Source organism: Pollicipes pollicipes, unplaced genomic scaffold (genome assembly GCF_011947565.3).
Source record: "Pollicipes pollicipes isolate AB1234 unplaced genomic scaffold, Ppol_2.1 Scaffold_2555;HRSCAF=2994_pilon_pilon_pilon, whole genome shotgun sequence".
Classification (NCBI taxonomy): Eukaryota; Metazoa; Arthropoda; class Thecostraca; order Pollicipedomorpha; family Pollicipedidae; genus Pollicipes; species Pollicipes pollicipes.
The window spans coordinates 15590406-15612728 of NW_023596136.1; the positions used below are offsets into that span (position 1 = coordinate 15590406).

The 22323-nt window shown below is 46.8% G+C and overlaps 1 protein-coding gene across 1 annotated transcript; it reads right to left on the bottom strand.

Moving 5' to 3' along the window:
- Positions 1-12106: 12106 nt before the first annotated feature.
- Positions 12107-21630, bottom strand: LOC119111844 (uncharacterized). The gene is made up of 3 exons (XM_037235677.1): positions 21438-21630; positions 19676-19860; positions 12107-12832 (listed from the first exon to the last, which is right to left on the bottom strand). The coding sequence occupies exons 1-3, from the start codon at positions 21508-21510 to the stop codon at positions 12752-12754; spliced, it is 339 nt and encodes a 112-aa protein (XP_037091572.1). The 5' UTR covers positions 21511-21630; the 3' UTR covers positions 12107-12751.
- Positions 21631-22323: the final 693 nt, after the last annotated feature.

Consider the following 22323-nt stretch of genomic DNA (forward strand, 5'->3'; position numbering starts at 1 on the left):
CGGTGGGGGCCAATTTGATGCTCCAAAGGCTTCTTCCGGAATGGCTTCCGAACGGTGCAGGATAGCCGTGCTAAATTTTTTACAGCTGTAGGCATTTGAACAGCAGATAGTTTGATATCAAAAATCTAATTGTACCTTGTAAGGTCACTGACCTGCGACAAGTCGAAATCAGGCCATGGATTCAGCGAAGTTAATCTCTAGGGAATTATTCAATGTGATGCAAAAACAGACATTGAAGAAAGAAATTCGATCGGCCATGTATCAAGTAAAAAGGTCAGACCAAGACCAAAATTAGCCTGTTTTATTACTCCGGGGCTTGCAACATGGGTTAGATTGTCACGCTCACAAACAAATCATTGACCACAGGAACATAATTATGCGTTTCCCATGGACTTTTTCAGGTCAGAAAAAGTCAAGTACCTAACACGACCCAGGTCAGCATTTTGTTTTCAGGAACGTACTGCCTAGCGTAACCTTGGCCGCTTTTTCAAAGGCAAAACTAAAAGCAGTCTTGTATGATTTTGGGGACCGTGACTCGGAAGATCGAACAAGGTCACTACCTTAGATGAGCATGTGATCTTTTGTTTAGAACATGCATCTACGTTCTGGGGCACTTTGGACACCAGCCTAAAGTTTGACTTTCTGTGACCTTACTTAAGCCGAATAGTATGACCTAGAAACTTCAATCCTTGACCGAAGTGATTTCACGTAAAGTTCCGTACACCCGGTGAATTAGGTATCTCTAGCTTTCTTGGTTCCTGAGATCTTAGGAGGTCAAATTAACCCCACCCCCATCCGAGCGAAGGGCACCCAACCTGCCATCCGGACGCATATTCAAAATGACTGCAAAAATGGACTACCTGCCTTCGAAAAGCCACAGAAAACGGTATCACACGACCCTCTAAGCCGTCGAGATAAAACTTTGGAACTGGACCAACATTTAAGATGGCGGCGGCCATCATTTTGATCTCTGTGAAATGCGTAAAGTTGTGCAAGTAGCCGCCAAGCTGGTTTGGCTCTCCTAGTTACATAAAGCTAATTGCGTAGAATATTTCGGTTTGCAGTAGTAAGCATTGCGTGGTCTCATATCAAGAGCATAGAGATGGCAACTCGACTACATGTACCCAATTAAGTGAAACACGTCTCCTATAGTACACGCATCGTGAATGTAGCACATATGTAATTATGGTATGTTACACATGCAGCTTATATGAGTGGTACCTTTACACGATGAGTACGAGAAGACAACGAACAACACTTATCGAAGAGAAGGGGTGGCTTTCGTTATTCGTGTTCATCTTTGGCATTTGACCCAAGATTCAACCTTGAGTTTAACCTTATGTATGGAAAATAGTATCAGAAATGCACTCCCTGTCATAAAAAACCTGTCCAAAACGACGTCCTACGTCTCTCCAAGTCATCAAGAAAGGAACTTCGAAACTGGTTCATAATCTCAAGATGGCTGTCGCCGCCATCTTGAACTCTGAGAAACGCTCAAAGTCGTACAAATAGAAGTTAAATTAATTTGTATCGTCTAGCTACATGTAACATATTTCCGTCAAAAAGTTCGCGGTAATCGACATTGCAGGGTCTCATATGGGAGGTATCAGGATGGCAACTATACTAATGACATTTTTGTTATTGTATAATGCGGTGTTGCGACCGTTTAGGTGAAGTTGATGCATGGACGGCACAGTGCATATAATGGCGAATAAACGGATGATAAATTCCGACAATAAATCGGCGCACGCCGTGAATGAAAGTTAGTCGCGACCCACACTACAGTTTCGACGAGAGCGTGCTCTATTCCACACCGTTTTCGAATTGCCAAGATCCCCAGCTTGCCCAACGAATATTGGCACCACCGTGCATCGCATTAACTCGCGTTGGCACATGAATTGGCGACGATGCATCGATCAGCGCTTTAAAATTGGATTTGCGTCTCTACCCGCTCTGGCTATCGAGTTATTTTACAAAACATGAAAATATTTAAAGAGCACAAAAAGCAGGCCAAATCCAACTTGGCCGCTCCTGCGCGTAACACGTGTCACCTGCGACCGCACATCCAAAACCATGTGATACCCCGTCCAATTGTCTATCCAACCGTGTCAATTTCTTGCCGCCCTGACCCCCGGCTGGCGAGATGTGACTACGTTTTCAGACGGCTACTCTTCGACTCGGCATCAGTCACATTTTCGGCCCGCGCGTGTAAAACCAGTGGCCTAACACGGTCATCCCGCCACGCGCCGCACCTGAACTGCGGACCGCGGCGGTCCACGATCGCCACGCATTTACCATATCCCGGCTCGTGAGGAGATGGGTACTTGTCTAGGTTTACAGGGACACCCTAACCAGCGGCGTACGTGGGTTGAAACTTGGCAAGGTGGTAGACGGGAACGCAATCTATGACACATCAACCGGATTCTTGTCCGGAGTCAGTGTATCGACCTCAACATTGTCCAGAATGTTGGCAGTAAAATGCATTTAGGTTGGTCATTAAAGAGTGCGTAAAGCCATTAGAGTGGAACGGTGAATTTGGGTTGCATGGATTTTTTTACATGGCAAATTGCTTTTCACTGCGCAAATGTGAATGCATGCAGCTGTGTAATGCACGATCACAAATTGAAATAGCTTTCATTTTTGCTCAGGATCAGCAAAAAATGGATATTTGGCAGCATCTGACATTTGAGCGATATGGATCAAAAATGAGGCAACTGTTTCATTCCCTGGATGAAAGGGCAGGTACCGCAAGCAGTGGACAGTCGCACGCATGGATTATGTGTGAATTATGTGGATTATGATAATGATTAGGCAGGCGCAATCGAACAGAAAATGATATCCACAGCTGAGGATGTTTCATTATTGGTGTGTTCGGGAATGCATACACACCTGAAGTATCATATATAAGGTGAGTGTGCCGGGCTAGTCATTACGAAGACGCACTAACTAGGTGAGCGTCGTCCTGCGCATGTGAAGTGAGTGCCCCTGAAGCTGTCTAGTGGCATGTGTTGCTATAATGCACCCGACTTGGAGTCTGAGAATGTTAGATGATGTCCTCATGCCCTCAAGATATTGAAAACAGGAGCGATTTTGGCCTCTGCATGTGGTGGTACTTGCGAATTACTGGCCAAAATTATTGTGGTGTGATTAGTAAAATGATGAGCCTAGTTTGTTTTAATCTTCATGAAGACTTCATTTCTAATAGGCAACAGGCTGTGTTAAGTACACACTGATTGATGGCAACTCAACGCACTTTTTTCTCTGATGGAAATAAGCAATTTTTTATATGTCAGATACTGAGATGAACCAAATTTGCTGTTCAAATGTTAAAAAGCCCTTAATGTGCAGGCGGATTGGTACGGATTCGTTGGATAAGTTTTATGTTAAGGCGGGCTGGACCGGACTGGATTGAAAAATCTGCGAAAAGCGGATCGGCGGTCATATTGGATTCAGTCCGGTCCAAATCCGATCAGATCAGATCAGATTAGATCGGATCATATCCAGTCCAGTGCAGTATGGACTAACCGGACCGGTACTGGACCGGAAAATTTTAATCCATGAAGCGCTCAAACGCTAAGGCAAGTATGATACTAACGACTTCTCCACAACGGAACATGGAAAACATGCGAGGCGCATGAGCCTAGATCAGTAAAACGTGAATTGGCCAATATTGTAGTGTTCAAGCTTTCATTTGCTAACTCAAATGGCTGCAATCTCACTCGAAATGCACGACTGTCATGTCACAGTAAAAACAAGAAATGCCGGGGTTGGGTGGCGCATTATTTGACGTAAAATTTGTCGTCTCTTCACAACTATGCCGCAGTGCCGTGTCGCATATTGTCTCACTTGGAGTATTGTGATACTCAAATGGTCTCGTTGTCTGCTTTTTCATAACTTTTTTCGATGCCGCACTTTTTTTTTGCCCGAATGCCCATAGAATTCGGTGACGTATATATGGAGAAGACAGGAGCATCGCTGTAGTCATTCCTTTTTTTAAATATTGGCTACTGGAACTAAAATCAGATATCTTTATAGAGCTTAGACCACCAGCAACACGATGGCTTTTATTCCGATACATTTTCTGTCATTGCTGCGAAGGTAGCACGGAGATCTTCAGCCCAGCCCTCGTTGGGCGCAGGTGTTGCGCAAACCGCTATGATCCACTACCCGATATTTTGTTTACGCAACACCGCAAGCAACCTTAACAACGACGTCAAATTTCAAGGCAAAGTCCACTCATACTGGCTTCTCACAGCTCTCTGCTTCGGCGAGCGCACGAGTCTCGAGATCCAGTAGGCCACTACACCGGTCGCCAAGAGATCACTTAGTTTATTTTCGACCCTGACCGGTAGAATTAGCTTGGTATAGTACCTCAGCACACGCCGAAGTTCCCGGATGTAAGCCTTTAACAAAACACTGCATACGTAAGGCACAATGCAGCTTAAAACGAAATTAACAGTAACATCGGCAACAGGTGTAAACAGGTGTAAAAATGGCTCCGTCCAGTGGCGACCAAGGCAAGTTGAGCCCGCAAGATTCGCACCGTACGTTGTGCCAGATGTCAATGGATTTAGGCATCTTGTAACATAACTACTAATGCGACACGAACAAGTAGCATTCAACGCGCAAGATCAGTTAACGTCCTGCGGTCTGAAATTCAATCTATATAGCTTACCAGGTTTCCTGCAATTTACAACACTACGATATTGCAAGGTTGACTTTAAATCAGAAGTGCTCTCCACGGGAGATACTTCAGGGCTGCATTCCCACACACAAATGTGAAGAGCCGTCGATGATATTACCATGAGAGACGCGAAAAAAATTGCATGGAAATCTAGCCATGCGCGGCGTCGTCGATGCATCTTGGCGCGAGCTTGTAGCCGGCGATGCGATTTCGTCATCATCTCGCGCTCGTGATAAAGCCTGACCTGGCTCCTTTCTGAGGGCCGTCTGAGACTGCGGTCATTCATCTGCCCATGGGCGGGCAGCTCGGACAATGGCTGGGGCCCTGTGTCGTCAGCCGACCGCGGCTGTCTCCCACGCCGAATCGGTGCCGGTAATGAGGCTGGCAGCTGGTCGCTCTCCGCTCCATCTGCGCCGCCATTGGCGTGCGGTTCTCGCTGGGAATAATGATCAAAGACGGTCGTCGATCGGCGACGCCCGAAGAGGCGTAGGAGCCGAGGCTGTTGTGGGGCGCCGCAGTCGGTTGGACCACCCATGTCCACGAATGGGACGCTGATACTCGCCCGACACCCAACACCCGCCCGATACCAGACACACGCCCGACAGTCGACACCCGCCTGACACCAGACACCCGCCCGACACCAGACACGCAACCGACACCAGACACACGCCCGGCACTCGACACCCGCCCTGCACCAGACACCCACCCGGCACCAGACACCCGCCCGACACCCACCCAACACCCGACACCTACCCGGCACCCACTCGACACCCCACCCCACACCCACACCCACCCACAACACTCGACACCCATCCGACAGGCTGACAAATGGAACTGAGAGATTTTGTCTTCAAACATCACAACCAATGCGATGCCCCTTCACAAGAGGATTTCTTTATTTACATGGGGCGGATGAATCGAGGTGGCATGAATGCAGACCAATGCAGCCATTGAAGATTTCCTGTGATGGCTCACATTTCTAGCCTTCTTTCTAGAAAGCAACACGCTCTCGCCCACCAAAGCAGCGTTAGATACGTCAATCAACTATTCATGCATTCCTTACTGAGCCTGTCCCCTCCCTGTGGAGAGCCGTCAGCCAGCGGCGCCGCGCGACGCTCAGTCACCCGAGTCCATTACCGCGCCGCGCCCGGTGGATGAGGATGTCACACGCTGCCTACTTCATCTGGCGGCAGCGTGTAGGCACTGAGCGACGGTCTCGATTTATCCAGGGAGAGCTCCAAGGAACGATGCAGCACGCAAGCCTGCGGCCCCACGAGCTGTATACGCTAGGTCGGCGGGCTCGTCGTGGCTGGGGTAGCTTCCAGCGTGGCCTTACCGTGCGTTTTGCCCGGAATGACTCCCGCTCACAGACAGCCAATGCGAACTCACACACAGGATCTCCTTCTTGGGGCCTTGGCGCTTCGCTGATATTTCGTGGTAAACTTGGTCTTTTCTATGCTTTGCTACGATTGGACAAAGGGCTTTCAGGCTGCCGGTCTCGTAAAAATAGCTTACTAATGCTTGTTTGTGATCTCACTACATAGATAACGGGGTCCTTTTTACTGACACGAAATTTTTGGCACGATGTTTTGCAATCCAAATGTTTTTTCAGCACAAAGGATGGCGTGGATGGCGTGGATGGCCATCTTCAAAGCCGTGTGTCGGCACAATTAGTTGTTTTTTTTTGGTGCAAAAAGAGATCTTGCCATGGCACCTGTCTGTACGTTTCTCGAGTAAAAAACATGCCCCGGTGGCGCCTATAACTGTCATGCCCCTGTGGATAGCCCAACCAATGACGTTGCGTATTGCCTGGCTTAACGACGAGCAGGGGAGTGCCGAGGGCTCGCTCGACTCCAAAGTGGAAAGAAATGGGTTAATGCCACTTCCCCATTTGGCATGAGTTCTTCATCGCGGAAAAAATCAGAAATTTATTTCCAATATATATTAAAACAATTGTGCCGTTTGTTGCCGCACTTCCTCCAACCATCACCAGATGAGCACAATTTGCGCGGCGCATGTACGATGTGGGTCTGATGTATCGGGCTCATAAAGGAAGTAACTTCAAGCAAGAAGACGTACGGTACCTTGTTATCCTCCCACGTGTTGATCATTTGCATGAAAAAACAAATAAGATTGTTGTCGCCTGACCGGGCAAGAACCTCTCCAACCATACGCAATATTGTGTGCAACTGTTGCAAGGTAATTTCGCGACCTGCCTAGCTCCTGCCCATAGATCCTGTCGCTCTCACAGCCCCGCTCCTTGATGCGATTGCGTGACGATTGGAGAGGATGGATGACGATGCCTTTTCCTGTAGGCCGTAGACGGTTATCACCAATGTCTATCAAACGCTTTACGCCTTTAGAGCAAAGTTCTTCTTTAGTTAATTGTCAGTGATTTTGCGCCAAACTTGCTCATCCCCTCTGCTTCAGGTAGAAGGGACTAACTTCTCCAGTTTGGCACCTCAATTCTGCATATTTGTAACATTTGAAGAAGGTAACAACTCTTGTTCGCGAAAATTACGAATGGATTGCACTGCAGTAGCAGCGATATCGCTACACCGCGCAGAGACGCTTCCTGTTCTCCTTCCATAAATATCAATCGATTCGTTTTATCAGGCATATCCCGGGGGCAATTGCTAAGAGCGGCACAACCGCAGGCCTTCATCTTTCCGACCTCCCGTCAACACGGCCCTACACACATACTGACTCTCTTGGCCCCCGGCCCGGTTTGTGGGAAGTTGACGTCGAATTAGATGCTTGGTATCTAGAATTCAATGTCTGTGGCTTCTGACGTGCTTGACCAGCGCACAAAGCAATTTTGCTCCGTCTCAAGGCAGTTTGAATAAAATATCGTTGCTTTAGACCAGTTGTTTGCTTCTTCACACGTTGAGTTTCAGCTCAACTTCAGTGGTTACCGATATGCTGTGAAGACCCGGAGCGCACGACGATGCCACCCACGTCCCTCGTGAGGGACGTCCGGTTCGTTCGGCAGAGTACACGCATTCGTCATTCCGACATGATTCTGGAATAGGGAAGAAGGTGTAATTGCCTGATTTTTAGATTCAAAATAATGGTTTCAAGGTCACGGTCACGGCTCTCCACGAAGTAATCCGATCAAGCCCGCCTCACAGTCACGGCTCTCGACGAAGTGAGCCGATCGAGCCCGCCTCACGGTCACGGCTCTCGACGAAGTGAGCCGATCGAGCCCGCCTCACGATCACGGCTCTCGACGGAGTGAGCCGATCGAGCCCACCCATCCGACGCAGGCTGGGCAGCTCGTGATGTGCTGACAAGCGTTACATCAATCATACAAGATACGATCATACAAGACTGTTCTGAGTTTTACATTTGAATAAGCGGCAAAGATTACGCGAGGCAATATGTTTCTGAAAACAAGAATGTTGACCGGAGTCATTTCAGGTCAGTGACCTTTTCTGACCTTTGAGAAGTGCATGGAAGACTATAGCGCAGTTCCTGTTATCAATAAATTGAAAATGAACACCAGAAACTGCCCCCTACAGCAAGGCCTAGAGCAATAAAACAGATTGGCTTCGACCTTGGCCTGACTTTCAAAACTGACCTTTGGTCAGCAGACTTTGTTCAGTCAATTGTTGCGTTGCCTAAGAAAGTATTTCAGAGATGTATGGGCTCGTCTAACACTCTGTTGTTGCATCAGATTGAACGAGTCCCTAGAAATTGGTTTCGCAGAATCCATGGCCTGACTTTGACCTGCCGTAGATCAGCGACCTTACAAGGTACATCTAAATTTTTAATACCAAACAATCCGCGACTCAATTTTATATAGCTGTGCAAGATTTGGCGCGGCTGCGTTGCGCCTTTCGAAACCATTCTGGAAAAACCGTTGGAGCGCCAATGTGACACCTACCCAAGCGCGTGTTAAGTTATGGTCCCTTTTGTGTTTTCTGTCTTTATCCCGAATAGCGCAAATGGCCGAAGTTCAATTCACTGCCCTTGTCAGCCAAGTCCCTCTACTCAAAATTGAAGATCACCCGTGATGCATGGCTTCCATGGTCCATGAGGTAACTACAATGGAAACAAAACTAGAAGCAAAACCATAAAACAACAAAGATAGAAGCATACCATTTCAGTCAATTGGTTCCAAAAGAAGCTCCGCTGGTTTTGAAATTTGATATCCTGCTAAATTTTTGCACAAATAATATCTTAATTCCTATACATGTGTGTGTATCTGAGTTACGCGCATAATTTTGTAGAATTAATCCTATTTGCAGTATTCTAATATTCCTGATGATTTAATGTTGCAATGACTCAGTTGGGTAGAGCACCTGCCTTCCGATCCATCCACACATGGCCACACGTGGGGTGGATTCGAGTTGCTTTAGGCGCTCGCTATTCGCCGTTGACAGGTATTGCCTGCGGCCGGTGTCAGCGGCCGTGGCTAAGGACAGTAGATGTCAGAGGGTAGGAGCAAGCGAGCCTTGCCGAGCGCTGTGGCACGTTTGAGCTCAGCCAACAAATTCTGCCATTGACCTGGAATTGCGTGATGGGATTGTGGGGGTCAGGGCTCTCACAACAAGCACTGCTAAGCATGAGCTTTGATCCCAGAAATCCTCCATTCAAAACGTTCGGATAAAATCTTTAAAAGTGTAGCCCCACGAAAACTATTTGGTCTCCGGTGAAAAGGAAACTGTGCGCTGTATGCATGACATCCTGAATGGCCTGCACTTTTGGAAAACAGCAGAGTGCAAGAAAGAACTTAATCTTCATCGAATCTATAAGCAAAGAATGTGAGCGAATAGTAACCTAAAAATGTAACCATGCGTGTTTTTTCTACATAATTCGTGTCGTTGCAATGCTGTGACATTTTCCGTCACACTCGTTCTTAACCCACTGCATTAACTCATGGAACACTACTGAATGACATCAAACCGAGTTTTCGTAACCCGTGTTGTTAAGTTCACTGGAGGTTTGAGCAAAATTGACTGTCCATCACAATATAAATATTTCTCATCACACTTCTCAGTAAGCTTTCATGGAACGTAGACAAAACAGTGTGGCAGAAGACGGATCGTGGATCTCCCGTGGGGACCGTTATCGCATCCGTACCCAGCTCGGAGCAGATGGCGACACACACCTCACGGGTGATCTTCCAAGTGGTGGCGTATCCGATGCGGTAAGATTCCACTACCGCCGTAGCGTGGCAGCAAGACGCTCTCCTGGCGAGATGGGATCTCACGCGTTCGTGCCCTGCTTCCGGATCTCGTCAACTGCCAGAAGTTCGTCAAATTCGTCGACGCACATCCGGAAGTGGTTTTGTGGCGCGGCCGGGTCGGACTCCCACGTCCCGTTCGCGAGTATGGGGTTTACGCCACTCTGGTCCCGACAGAACAGTATGTACGGACCCAGAAGGCTCGCTGGCGGCGCCACCGAAGCCGCGAGAAGCGGTGACGATTTGTATCCATGACAGGGAATTAGACTTGAATTGCTGATGACTGGACGTCACGGTTAACGCTGCTTTCGGGTTGCTCTGCATGCAAAAACTGACAAACAACATTTTAAAAGCACGAAAAGACGTGCTGAAAAAGAAAACCTCAAAAGCACAATATTGAAAACAAAAGAATCCTAAAAAGCGCACTCATAGAAAACGAAATCATTAAAAACACGGGCCGTACTGCCACACCTTGATGATCGCTGCGCTTTTAAACGACGTACGGGGTTAATCCGTGCATCTGGTATATATTCCACATATTTGACGCCACAATTATTGATTTAGCATGCGTCTTGATCTAGGTAAAGCCCCTGTCGGCGACAGTATGGGTGCACCATATAGCTGTATGGCTGGGAACGAACTTTCGGAAAAAGTGACTGCACGTTGCCTGTTACATCTTTATGATTTGACGTATCTTTTCCTCAAGGAATGCGCTGAAGTACTTAGTGACAAGGACACGGATTCCCCAAAGGGGAATTATGGTTATCTCTTAGGTGGGGATACCCTATTTGTATTTCACTTTTTCAACGCTCTTAGTTGTAGATTGTCCAAGGTTTACTGGCATCAGTAACAGATCACCAACAAAAAACAAAAAACAAAAACGAAATGCCCGCAGACATCTAATACGTTTTTGCATCACTTCGTGAATGTCTGTCAAAAATGTATATCACACACTGTATCGTGATGTTACTGGCGTGCGCCTGAGGCTGCCCCTGCTCGCGCCGCCAGTGCTGCTGCACCTTGGTACGCCGCTCCCCGACCGGCGGTGTACTGCCTGGCGCGCCGCCCGCCGGGGTCGGCGCCGCCCGCTCGCCTCGCGGGTTAATACAGTTGCCGTCTCGCAGCGCTCGTGTCTGGTCTGGGCAGATAGAACACGTAAGACTTGAAGATACACTGCTACCTAAGTAATTATTATTGCTCAATTTATCATTAATAAAATCAAATTATTAATAATATGCTAGCAGTCAACTTTTTGCAGAGTGATTTACACAGTGACATGTTCACTCCAACAGCCTAGGATAACTTTCCATTACCATTGGTTGTTAGGGAAAGTCAGTTAACAAGTAAATCAACGTCGCTCTTGGATTACAGCTCCTTTTGCAAAAGTCCAGTCCAGTCCAGTCCAGTTGCAGTCCAGCACTGAAGAGTGATGACGAATCCGTACTAAACGAGGGTGCCTAAGAATAATTGTGCCGTTTTCTCTGAGGTGTTCGCCTTTTCATGCGGCAAATGCATCATTCCCTGCTCCCAAAAGAGACGCACGAGACTGGCCAAACACCCGGACAACCACACGGGTGAGGGCATGGATCGATGCGTGTGTGCTCATGGCCGCTCAAGCATAAACCATTGACCCGCACTGACCCGCCCGTTCCATGCCGCACAAGGTGTCATGCCCAGCACTGAAGATGAGATTCGTTTTGATTTTGATGCAACAGTCAGCTGAAGTTTACTACTGCAGATTTATCATGGTTGTGCGCCCGTAATACCTGAGAGTGCAATGCTTTATGATATGTGACGAACGCTGGCCTGAGAGTCACCGAACATGTATAGAAGCGTTAAAAACAAATGACAGTCTAATAGTAGTTCAACTTTTCACAAAAGGGACAACACATTTGGCCTCCAAGCGTCTAAGCCTGAGGATTCATGTTAGGATACAAAAATGGGTGGTGGGAAACTGGGGTTTTTAATAACTTTGCCGTGCGATTTATGCTATAGAGCCTTCCACATCTAAAGAGAAGAACTTGGCTTTGCTGAAAGACAGTTCACTATTTGGGTACTAGCCTCTGTCAACAAGATTCAGCTTGTACGCAACGATCAGAGCAGCAACACATAATCATAATTCACTGCTGCGTTGCCTAAATCAAACCACGTGCATAGATGAGGAAAATAGATAAGGAAAATCGGTCGGCACTGATTAATTTCAGTTGCTTACAACACTTTACATGAATCAGGGTTTTATTGACATACTACATAACACATGCGGGTAATCGAGTTTATCTCTCGTTTAATGTGACAAAAATCAGCACGCAAAGCAACACACCGTCAGCGGCTGCGGCCAAACCTTCAATGTCAGTTGCATTTCACAACATACCAAACTCCACATACATGGCCGAATATAATCATTGAGAGTGCATTGATATACGATGATGCATAATACATTGGATGCGGTGAGCAAAATAGTGAAAGTTGAAGATCAAAAGCCAGACAATAACGCAAATCCTTTATTTTTTCTACAAGACTATCATTTTCTCCTGTCACTCACCTAAACTGTTGAAGATCAAGCAGCCCTTACATCTAGAACATATACATATCCACGGACATTCGGAGGAGGCTACAAAAATGCGGGATTCGCACATCGCCGAGCAGCTACGGGCAACACACATTACATGGGCGCGGCGTATTGTCCTCACCAGGACAGCGGCGCGCCGCCTACATCGCACACGCTGAGAACGGCGCTGGTGACGTGCGCGCATCTGCAGGCGGCACCGGCCAGCACCCGCGGTTGTCCCGCGCTTCGCCGGGCGCCCGCGGAACCGACGGCCCAGCGTAGTCGCAGTCCGCTCGGCGACCCCGCGCCCGCCGGCTGCAGCCAGCGGGCTCTACTGCGAGGGGCGGCTCCAGAGAGGGCGGCTCGACAGGCGCAGGAAGGGTCGCCTCTCGCGAGACCGCATCCGGTTCATCTGCGGAGCAGGGACGGCGGAGGGGTGTGGAAGCTGCCCACAAGCTGTGCAGATGCACGATGACTCGCACAGCAAACGCGGCAATGCTAGATGAGGCAATGAAAGGGGCGAGGAGCTGACGTGCTGTACTGTGCTGTACAGTATTTCGCGTAAGCGCCTCCCTCTGTCCTGCCGGCTCTGGTACTGAAGCTGCGTTCATCAGACTCCACGGATGCCGCAATAGGTATTTCATGGCACCGACAAAGGTGGCCAACAGAACAACGCCAAACCGTGTCGATAACGCTGTAAATTTACATCGACCCTAGGAATGCCCTGAAGGTGAATAGGGCGACGAAAATGCCTTCAAAGCAGCTCTGCGCTGTGAGATTGAGCTTAAAGTTTAACAACGCCTGTATGCCAGTTTATTATGACCTTACAGTCCCGATGGGAACCTTGTAGCAGCAAATGCTTGGCGGCATAACAGCTTAACAAGGTTTAGGGAAGGTCGTAATCTTTGCGCTTTTCCTACCTCATGCGTCCATCTAACTGAAGCGAAAGCTTTACCCCAATGCGGCTACATTCCGGGGGAAAGCAAAGCTGAAAACGACAGACCGGCAAGTGTCGCAACTGTGCGCAGCACTTGGTGCCGCGCGGGCACCAGTGTTTATTGGAGCTTCGTTGTGAGGGGACAGTAATAGGCATTCCTCGTCATTTACCCCGCATTAAGCTAGGGCTGCACAACAGAGCCATTGGGCAGTCCCCGGGGACGCACAGTGGTTTTCCTGCGCGTCTGGGAGGCCTGGGCTAAATGGCTTCATTGCCCGCGATGCCCGCCCTGCCTGCCTTATTGCTTGGTAACAGAGTAAAAAATTGCAATATCTCGTGGAGCATAGAATGACACGTTAATAACACGACAAACCCGTATATAAAATGGACACAAAACAGCCTAGTCCGATTCGGATTACGTGCAAAAACCATGCATCCACTTGGACCCAACCTTAAGTCAAACAAGGTCTTCATGAATAATCGACTTTTTGAAGCCGAATCATGAACAGCAGAAAATATCCGTTCGTCCAGAAATAGCCCTGTTCGTAATCCTTAACTGGTTAAGTCAAAACTCGTGAACCTAGCTGTATATATATATATATATATATATATATATATATATATATATGTATATGTAAATATGTATATGTAAATATGTATATGTATGCAACATATATATGTAAATATGTATATGTATGCAACATATATATGTAAATATATATGTATATATATATATATATATATATATATATATATATATGTCGCTATTACATGGTTTCATGGTTTTCCTTTAGCGTTTAGCCTTCGTTTCGTTTCGAAAGCGCCATTTCTTCCTTATTAGATAAGCTGTTCACTGCATTCGCAAGAAACATTATGCATGTAGATAAGACAGTAGTAATAGTTTCAATCATCGGAAAGAAAAATAGCAGAAGAGTGGAGATATAGTTAAGTCATACCTCCAGAGTGAAGATGTAGTCTATGTCTCCAGTCAGCTGGTTTTTATTTTCTCCGAGGAATAGGGCCATAAATACTGTCATATCCTCCTTCTTATCAAGTTTCAAGTTTTTTGGTTTCTCTTACTCTGCTTGTTTATTTACTACGTAACACATTTCTACCTTTTTAAACTACTGCCAATGTAACACGCTGCGCTATTTGGTCTGCACCAGTACGTCAATAATGCGTAAGATTTGCCTGGACACCTCCTAGCTGTTCTATGACCCATCGCACATTAACATACATACATCTGCATAGTCTGTAGCCATGGAGCAGTAATACAAATGTAAGCATTCATGTGCATGCATGCAACCTTCAGAAGATTGTGCGAGATGATTTCTGAGCGCTGCCATCGAGACGCAGGCACGCAGATCAACCATTTATTCAGCAGAATCAGTCACTTCCCCAGCCTTTACAAAGCGACTTGCTGCAAACTTAGTGCTGTTCATGCAACAGTCTGAGGCACCAACTGACTGAGGCACCAAAACGCTTACTACGCCGTCTTCTAAAATCAGGTTAAGTTTATTAAATATCGTCCGGCAGCGTCCATTGCCGCTGGCTCCAGGCAAACGGCCGTTGAACTCCATTCCCACGACAAAACGTTCCGCTTAAAGATAAATCATACTAGCTGCATGATTTATGATCGGGGCGGCCTTCATGGGAAGAGTGTCATGGCTCGCACTGCACCGCAGACACAGGGTAAGGCAATACAGGCTCTACAAATGCGACGCGCTTGGATGTGAGCCAAGTTGATCCCACCCTCATTGAGGCATAAAATAGATACACCAACTTCGTAGGGCAGGTTGGCTTGCATGTTAACTCAGTTGGTTTTTTAAGCTTCTTTGGTCATGAACTTCGGGTCAAATTAGGTCAGACAAGGTCAACCTGCTGGTTGGTTGGTGTCTGACCAGCAGATAAGTTGTATATTTATCTGTAAAGATACTTTATCCCCATTCTCCTGGTTTTTATCCGAGGAAGGAGGCTAATACTTCCGTCTTATCTGCTGGTTGGTGTTTGATTTGTTGCAATGTTGGTGTCCTGTAAAAACTGTGGCTTGCTTTTTCAAAAACAAGACCTGAAAAATCGAGTAGGATCATCGGCAGGCAATTTTGAATTCACTTCTGCTATTGTTTTGATAAAGGCATGTTGCCGAAACATCAACCCAACTATATCTCCATTCTCATGGTTTTTATCCGAGGATTAAGGCTAATACTGTTGTCTTATCTGTTGGTTGGCATTTAAAGTGCCTTCAAACCTCCTAATGCAGCCTCCTTTAACCTAAACACCGAATGTAAAGCAAAAGGCCACTGATGTTTCTTTTAGGTCAGTGATATTGTTTTATGTTCAGGACGTCAAGGTTAGCGAAAATATGTTGAATTGTTTTCATATTTGGATTTAATTAAGCGTCAGTGATGAGAATCACGGGTATGATCGTAAAAACAACGGGTGCATAGGGGTTATTTAAGGTCAGTGATCTACTCTGACGTTCATGAACTCCAAACGGGATGGCAGTTGACATCCCTGTGATCAAGAAATTCAGGAGAAATGAGAATCAAAATCTACCTCATGAAACAAGTTATTTAGTAAAGAGTGAATGATTTTGGTCTCGGCTTGAACTTCATACCTGATCCAAGGTCAGCGGAATTACTCGAAACACTAAATTCACTTGCCTTATTGTCTAAGAAGCTCTATCAAAGATGTGTGAGTTCGTCCAATATCCACTGCCTGATCAGATTAAACGATTCCCTAAAAATTGAATGCGTGACCTGGCTTTGACTTTTCATCGGTCAGTGACCTCACCAACGAAATGTTATTTTAATTACCAAAAGAGTTGACTGTTCAATGTTCTAGACTTGATGTGCTTGGCGCGGTGACGCCGCGCCGTTGGAAAGTTATGCTAGAAAAACCTTTCCGTGGGGCAAAACGCTATATCTCGGTGCCTATCTGTAAAATGGAACAATTTGAGGATTGTATCACTGCAAGGATTGCGAACAAGTTTGACGAGCTTCATGCTCACATGTTGGAATAGAATCTAGACCTACTAGATATCACTGAATCTTCGATCAGTGGACATTTTTTAGGAACAGCTCGCAAGAATTTAGAGTACCTGGTAACAACATGTTAGCTTTTCATAGAAATGCGAAAAAAGGACGTGGAGTACTAGGCTGTGTAAGACAGAACATAACACATGACTTTGTAGAGAGTATGAAGAAAAATGATAGTGTAGAATCCCTTGAGATCGATTTGATTATGCCAAAGGGCAACACGTTACGTGTTGAACTTTCTACAGGCCTACAAATAGCTGTCAGGATGTGGAAACAAATATGTGTGAAGAAATCGGTCGAGGTGAGAGTGGAAAATGTGTGGCGCCGCGAGATTTCAACATCCATCAGTGTGACAGTGTGCCATCAGTGTGACAAAACGGCATTTGACCGACACCTGCTCTCATGATCGTAATTGTTGTATTTTGTAGACAAGATTATAAAATGTCTGATAAATAAACCCGTTTCGTAGTCATTTATGGTCTATGATGTCTTAAAAACATAAGTTCGTAAACAATTTAGCATTGCAGTGTAAGGTACCAATGTGAACAATGACTGAAATCCGCGGAAACGAACTGAGCCTGGGCCAGAACGGACCGCTTTCGTCAGTCTCCTTCTGTGAAAGATCAATGACCTCAGAATCCTTCTTGGGGACATGCTTTCTGCACAGTGTATATAGCTTGTTATGGAGGTACAAGTACCAGAAGCAAACAGGGGCAAAACGGACGGAAAAGACGTCGCTGCGTCGGCCAACAAGAAATTTGAGCTTAACCATGCGTGTTGTGCTTCGCCGTGTCAGCGCTTGATTCGACGATTACGGCTGTCCCAGATGTGTCGAATTGAATAGCTCTTTTACAGTGTACTTTGCATGTCTTTACTCACCAAAAAAGAGGACGACGCCCCAACATTTGCGCTCAAAATATGCACAAATGCTATTGCTGTAATGCGCACAACCGCGAAAAAACTGTTCGCGCGCTTTGGCACAGCAACACAACAATACCGTTTGGCTCCATAGCATACATTGCAGCTGCTAGATATGTGCCATCGAGTGCTGAAGGTGCGGAGATGATCGGGGCAATAGCCTCTGAGTGAGTTGTCTACAGGTAAGAATTTGGGAATTTGTAAACATAGATGACTTTTGACCTGACCTACGGTCACCAATTTTTCAAATGCGGGAAGGAATCAGGTATGGCGTATCCAATAGTGAAGTTTTGGCAGCGATCGTTTCGGTGGGTTCTGAGCTATGAGATGTCTGCGAGCAAGAATTTTGGAATTTGTGAAATTTGATGACTTGATTGGACCCACGGTCACCAAATTTTCAACTGCAAGTGGGAATCAGGTATGGGGCATCCAGTGGTGTAGGTTTGGCAGGGATCGGTGTAGTAGGCTCTGGGATCTGAGTTGTCTGCATTTGCATGTCAAATTTTCCCTTCTCGTTTTTCAGGTATTTGACCTCAGCTCAGCTCTTGATATTGCCTCCCCATGATTCAACTCCATGCAAGGAATCGATTGGGGAAGGTTTCAAGGAGATTAGACAATCAGTTTCGGAGAACGTGTGTGCCTGCTTTGTATGCCGATTTTAGACCCTGCCTTGTAAGCTTATCGTTGCGATGATAATGATATTGCCACACGGCGATGTGTATACAAATGTTCACGCAGAGGTTTGCGTCATGACTGTGTCATGTGTTCCTCTAATAAAACTGGGCCGCATAGCTCTCTTCGCTGCAATTCTAGTGGCAATTTTCCTCGCGGCTGTAATGTTTGAGCTCATTTCTCACGGCTTACGTCTTCCGAATGTCTGATAACTCGACTGTAATAATTCGCTTGGCTCTTAACATGTTATCTTTACACCAAGTGTAGGCACATCAATTATTGATCACAATATGTGACCCGCCCTTATGTTGGATAGAAATGGAGCAACAGTCTGCTTTGGGACTCAACCGGCTACACAAAATAGATGTATGCTGGAAGCCCTTCTCGCAGACCAAGCCCGCTGATGGAAAGCAGTGTATTAACTGAAAGGTGGAGCATATCTTGCCGTCTAATGGTCTGCTCGCACGAGAGTTTTTCTGCGCGTCCGATGGGGGTAAGGAAACGCCTCATTACGAACCATTAACATGTGGCTCGTTAGACGATCAAAATCCTGTAAACAGTGAGGAGGACATCAAGGATGGTGGTAGCATGGATGGTCTCGCCAACCTCAGCGCTTTCATCGCATTCTGCAGCGCGAGTGGAAGCGGGTAGATGTGATTTCTTGGCGATTCTACGAGCGGTGTGCTGGAAGACAAGCGACAGCAAACAGCGTAATTAAAAACTACGGTGCATATTGGGCAGCCTGTTACGCCTTTGCCGAGGTAATTCCAGGGTGCAGTTTACAACTGGCCTATGAGTTTGGATTGAGCGAGAGCAAATTATGTGAAATCACGTTGGTGTGCTATTTTTCATGTGCCCGCCAAATAAAGCTGGCTCAAATAAAAAAAAAACGCCACCGCCTAATCGCGAAGAGCAATCTGAAGTTATCGGAAGTCATTCCATGACCTACCATGATCGTGGCCCTGAATGATCAGCGTACCACTATAATATCGTTGCAAGGCCGACTTGACCTGATCTAACTGTAACCTTGAATGAGGCAGCGTTAACATGCGCACACGCAAATAATTTATCAACTGAAACAAATAAGAGGTACTGCGATGAATCAACGTCGCGGCAGTCCTAATTGTGCCAATAAATGCTACATGTGACATGTAATGTTAAACCAGGTCGAAAGGTGATACGCAATTGATATGGATGGATGGTATGGGTTATGATGATATGGATTATATGGATTTTACGTAGGCACATCTTTGTTGATGGAACGAAGTCGACATGGTTTGAGCCAGCTAACAATATGCTTCAGTGTATGGAACCGATCTGAACTTGCCGGATTTTACTGGTGTGGATTCTAAAAATTCAATTCAAGAACGATGGTGAACATATTCTAGCCGCATTCCCTTGCCATGCTCAGCTCCGCCAACGCAGAACTGGGCGAAGCTAGGGCACATCCCCTGCACTGCTGTGGATTTAATGTTTTACTCTGAAGATCGGGTCTGTGCTGTGCTCCTACAGCAGCCATGCATCACATGTAATAAGTGTAATGGCAGATTAAGCTGAGCTGACAGCTCGGGATACTAAGCTTTTCAAGCAGCTACACGTTAATCAGCATCCTACGGCAGATTTGCCACCGGGCTGACAGTGCGCCTCTGCTGATTCGCACGAGCGTCTCGGCGGACCGTAGACCACTGACCCAGGCGCGGGCGAAACCGGCCGCGTGCGTGCGGACCCGCTTGTCCCGCGGGTACTGCCCGTCCGTGCCCAGGAGCAGGGGAGACGGGGGCTGGGCCCGCAGCACCGTTTCCAGCAGGCGCGTCACATCGTCTGCCGCCAGCTCCTGCGGCGCCGCCGGACACTGCTTCCCCTCACACCTCTGACCTGCGGAAGGTGGTCAGCCGTGACGTTTGAAGTCGTGGAAATAGTCACTGTGGCACTTGGGCGTTCCTGGAACGCGAGAACTTATCGATTAACATTCACGGCCGATTGCCAGTTGACAGCTGTACGGTTGATGGGATGAGCATGAAAGAAAAAACAAAACAGCGGGCAGCCCGGCCAACGATGCAGTTGAAAGTTTTCTCTAACGTGCAAAGGAAAGTTCGATCTCAAGATGAATCATATTTATAAGCAAATCCAAGTATTGCATAACTTTTGCAGGGATATATACATATATAATGCCATCCAATATTGCGCCAACAACATCGTCGGCCTAAGGAGAAGTTTATCACCTTGCTTGTGACAAATGATATTTGCACTGCAAGCCAAGGAAGTAATAGAAAAAGCTAATGGCAACAGTTTGCCATCAAAGAAACATCAATATCCTAGATAATAGTGACCATTAACACAGCCATAGTTTTTAATCACAAGCCACAATCATAGGTACTTATTCAGTTCATTGTGTCACAATATGAAGTGAGTTAAGCTCAGCGCTTCATCAATGACATTCTTAAGCACAGTGTGGCTTTCCGCCGCTGAAGGTTGAAAGGTGGAATATACCACATTTTGTCGCGCATTTGTCACATGTCATGATCATGTTTACAGTTGCTGCAACTCAAAGCTCCCCGTTATTGGCTTCTAGATCACCCCTCTTTCTCAGCTGTCTTCATGCTAGGCGTTGGTGATGCCGGTTGATATCAAGACTCGCCGGGCGAAACGGTTAGATGCCATAGCCAAGCGGCATATCGGTGACAATGGACAGCACATGATGAATGAAAGCGCTGTGAATTTCGCATGTCAATACTGATGCATCACTGATCTATGAAGTCATCTCCGAAGCACTACAAGAACAAGGTATACGACAAATCGTTTGGTTGTATGTCATTGGCAGCATGCTCTGCCTTTCGGCACGACACGAGCAGACAATGGTTATTTACAAGCACGTAAATAATTTTCATATCAGTGACATTTTAACGTTAAATGATATCATCGGCCAAGGGACGCTTGTAGTTGGGACATCCTCGAACCATTTTTTGCTCGGCATCTGTTTTCGAGCGCGATTTTGTTCCCATTTGGTTAAAAACTTTAGGTTAGATTTTTACAAGATTTTTTTGCCATGGGTTCCCAAGCTTCAAGACCCACCTGACCCGAAGTGTCATCAGATAGCGTCGAATTATCAATGCAACTTACCAGGAGCCCCGATGATGCTCTTTCTCGTTGTGGTTGTGTTTTAATTTGGTATCAGATAGCGATGGGGCCTTACCGTCTCTCCCAAAATATCATGAAGGAAGATGCAATTATTTTTGTGCGAGCCCTGCCAGATTTACATTCGTAGATAAATATGTTAACCGTAGGTTTTTACACAAAATAACTTACGAAAAGCATTCCTTGTTATGTAGGCAACGAGCTAAACTGACTGAGAACGATACACGAGGTCTTCAATGCGATGGACTGGACATATTGCTAAGGGCCCTGCTTCAGTGTGCAGCCAAGTCTGCCTGACAACGACAGCGCATACCAACCTGCAGTGAGTGGCGCGCAAAGCACTGCCACCGACAGGCAAAGCAGCAGGCTGCGGAGGTGTCGGCGCGCCATCTTGACCTGACCTGACCTGATCCTGGCGCGGCGGGTGCTCTTGGTTACAGCGGGCGTGAAGCTGCGGCAGCGCCGGCCAGCGCCCGTCTTATGCTGTCGGCCGGAGCGACCGACGATAGGCTCGTGCGCGCGACGGTTCAGGACTGAGGATGCAGCGTCCAGCTTCTGTCTCCCACAGAGGCCCGCTCGTCGAGCGGGGAGTGGGGTCCAACCGACGGGGAGGGGCCAGAGAGTGGGGAGCGTCCAGTTCAAGTACAAGGCATGCATATTAGCCGGTTGTTCCATACCAAGAGTTGTGTCTGTTCATCGTCGTTGTGTTTTAATTGCTTGTCTGTCAATGGGATGTGCAACCAATGCATTTTGTCCAAGTAAACGTCATGTGGTGATCGCTCAGTTCTTGTCTACCGGATCTTCCATAAATACGTTGCCATGCTGCCGGACGGGTGTGTCAAGGCCTCGCATTCCAATGCAGCATATGCGGTTGGCTGCTGCAGGGTGATGACATTCTAAGGGTAGTCATATCGCCATTTACAATCCAATATTTCAACCTGCCGGAGACATGGCAAAATCAAAAAGACATTTCGGCAGAAGCAGCACAGATTTCCAAGAAAAGGAAAGAAGGGGTAGCCGAGCGTGCGACCGCGTGGCGTTTGAGTGTAGTGTTGAGAGTAGTACCGAGTAGCGTTGATACTAACTCTGCGTTTTCCTCCTAAAGTAGTTCAGATTGATCTGGTGGACTGATTGACACATGGGCAGGCCATGATCATACTTGACACTTGATAAATGTTCGGGAAGTCTACCTTGCGGATAGTT

Coding starts and splice junctions, on each gene's coding strand:
- LOC119111844 (XM_037235677.1), bottom strand. CDS start 21,510: ATGGCGCGCCGACACCTCCGCAGCCTGCTGCTTTGCCTGTCGGTGGCA. Junction 19,861..21,437: donor TTGCGCGCCACTCACTGCAG/GTTGGTATGCGC, acceptor CACCTTCCGCAG/GTCAGAGGTGTGAGGGGAAG. Junction 12,833..19,675: donor CCGGTTTCGCCCGCGCCTGG/GTCAGTGGTCTA, acceptor CCTGCTCCGCAG/ATGAACCGGATGCGGTCTCG.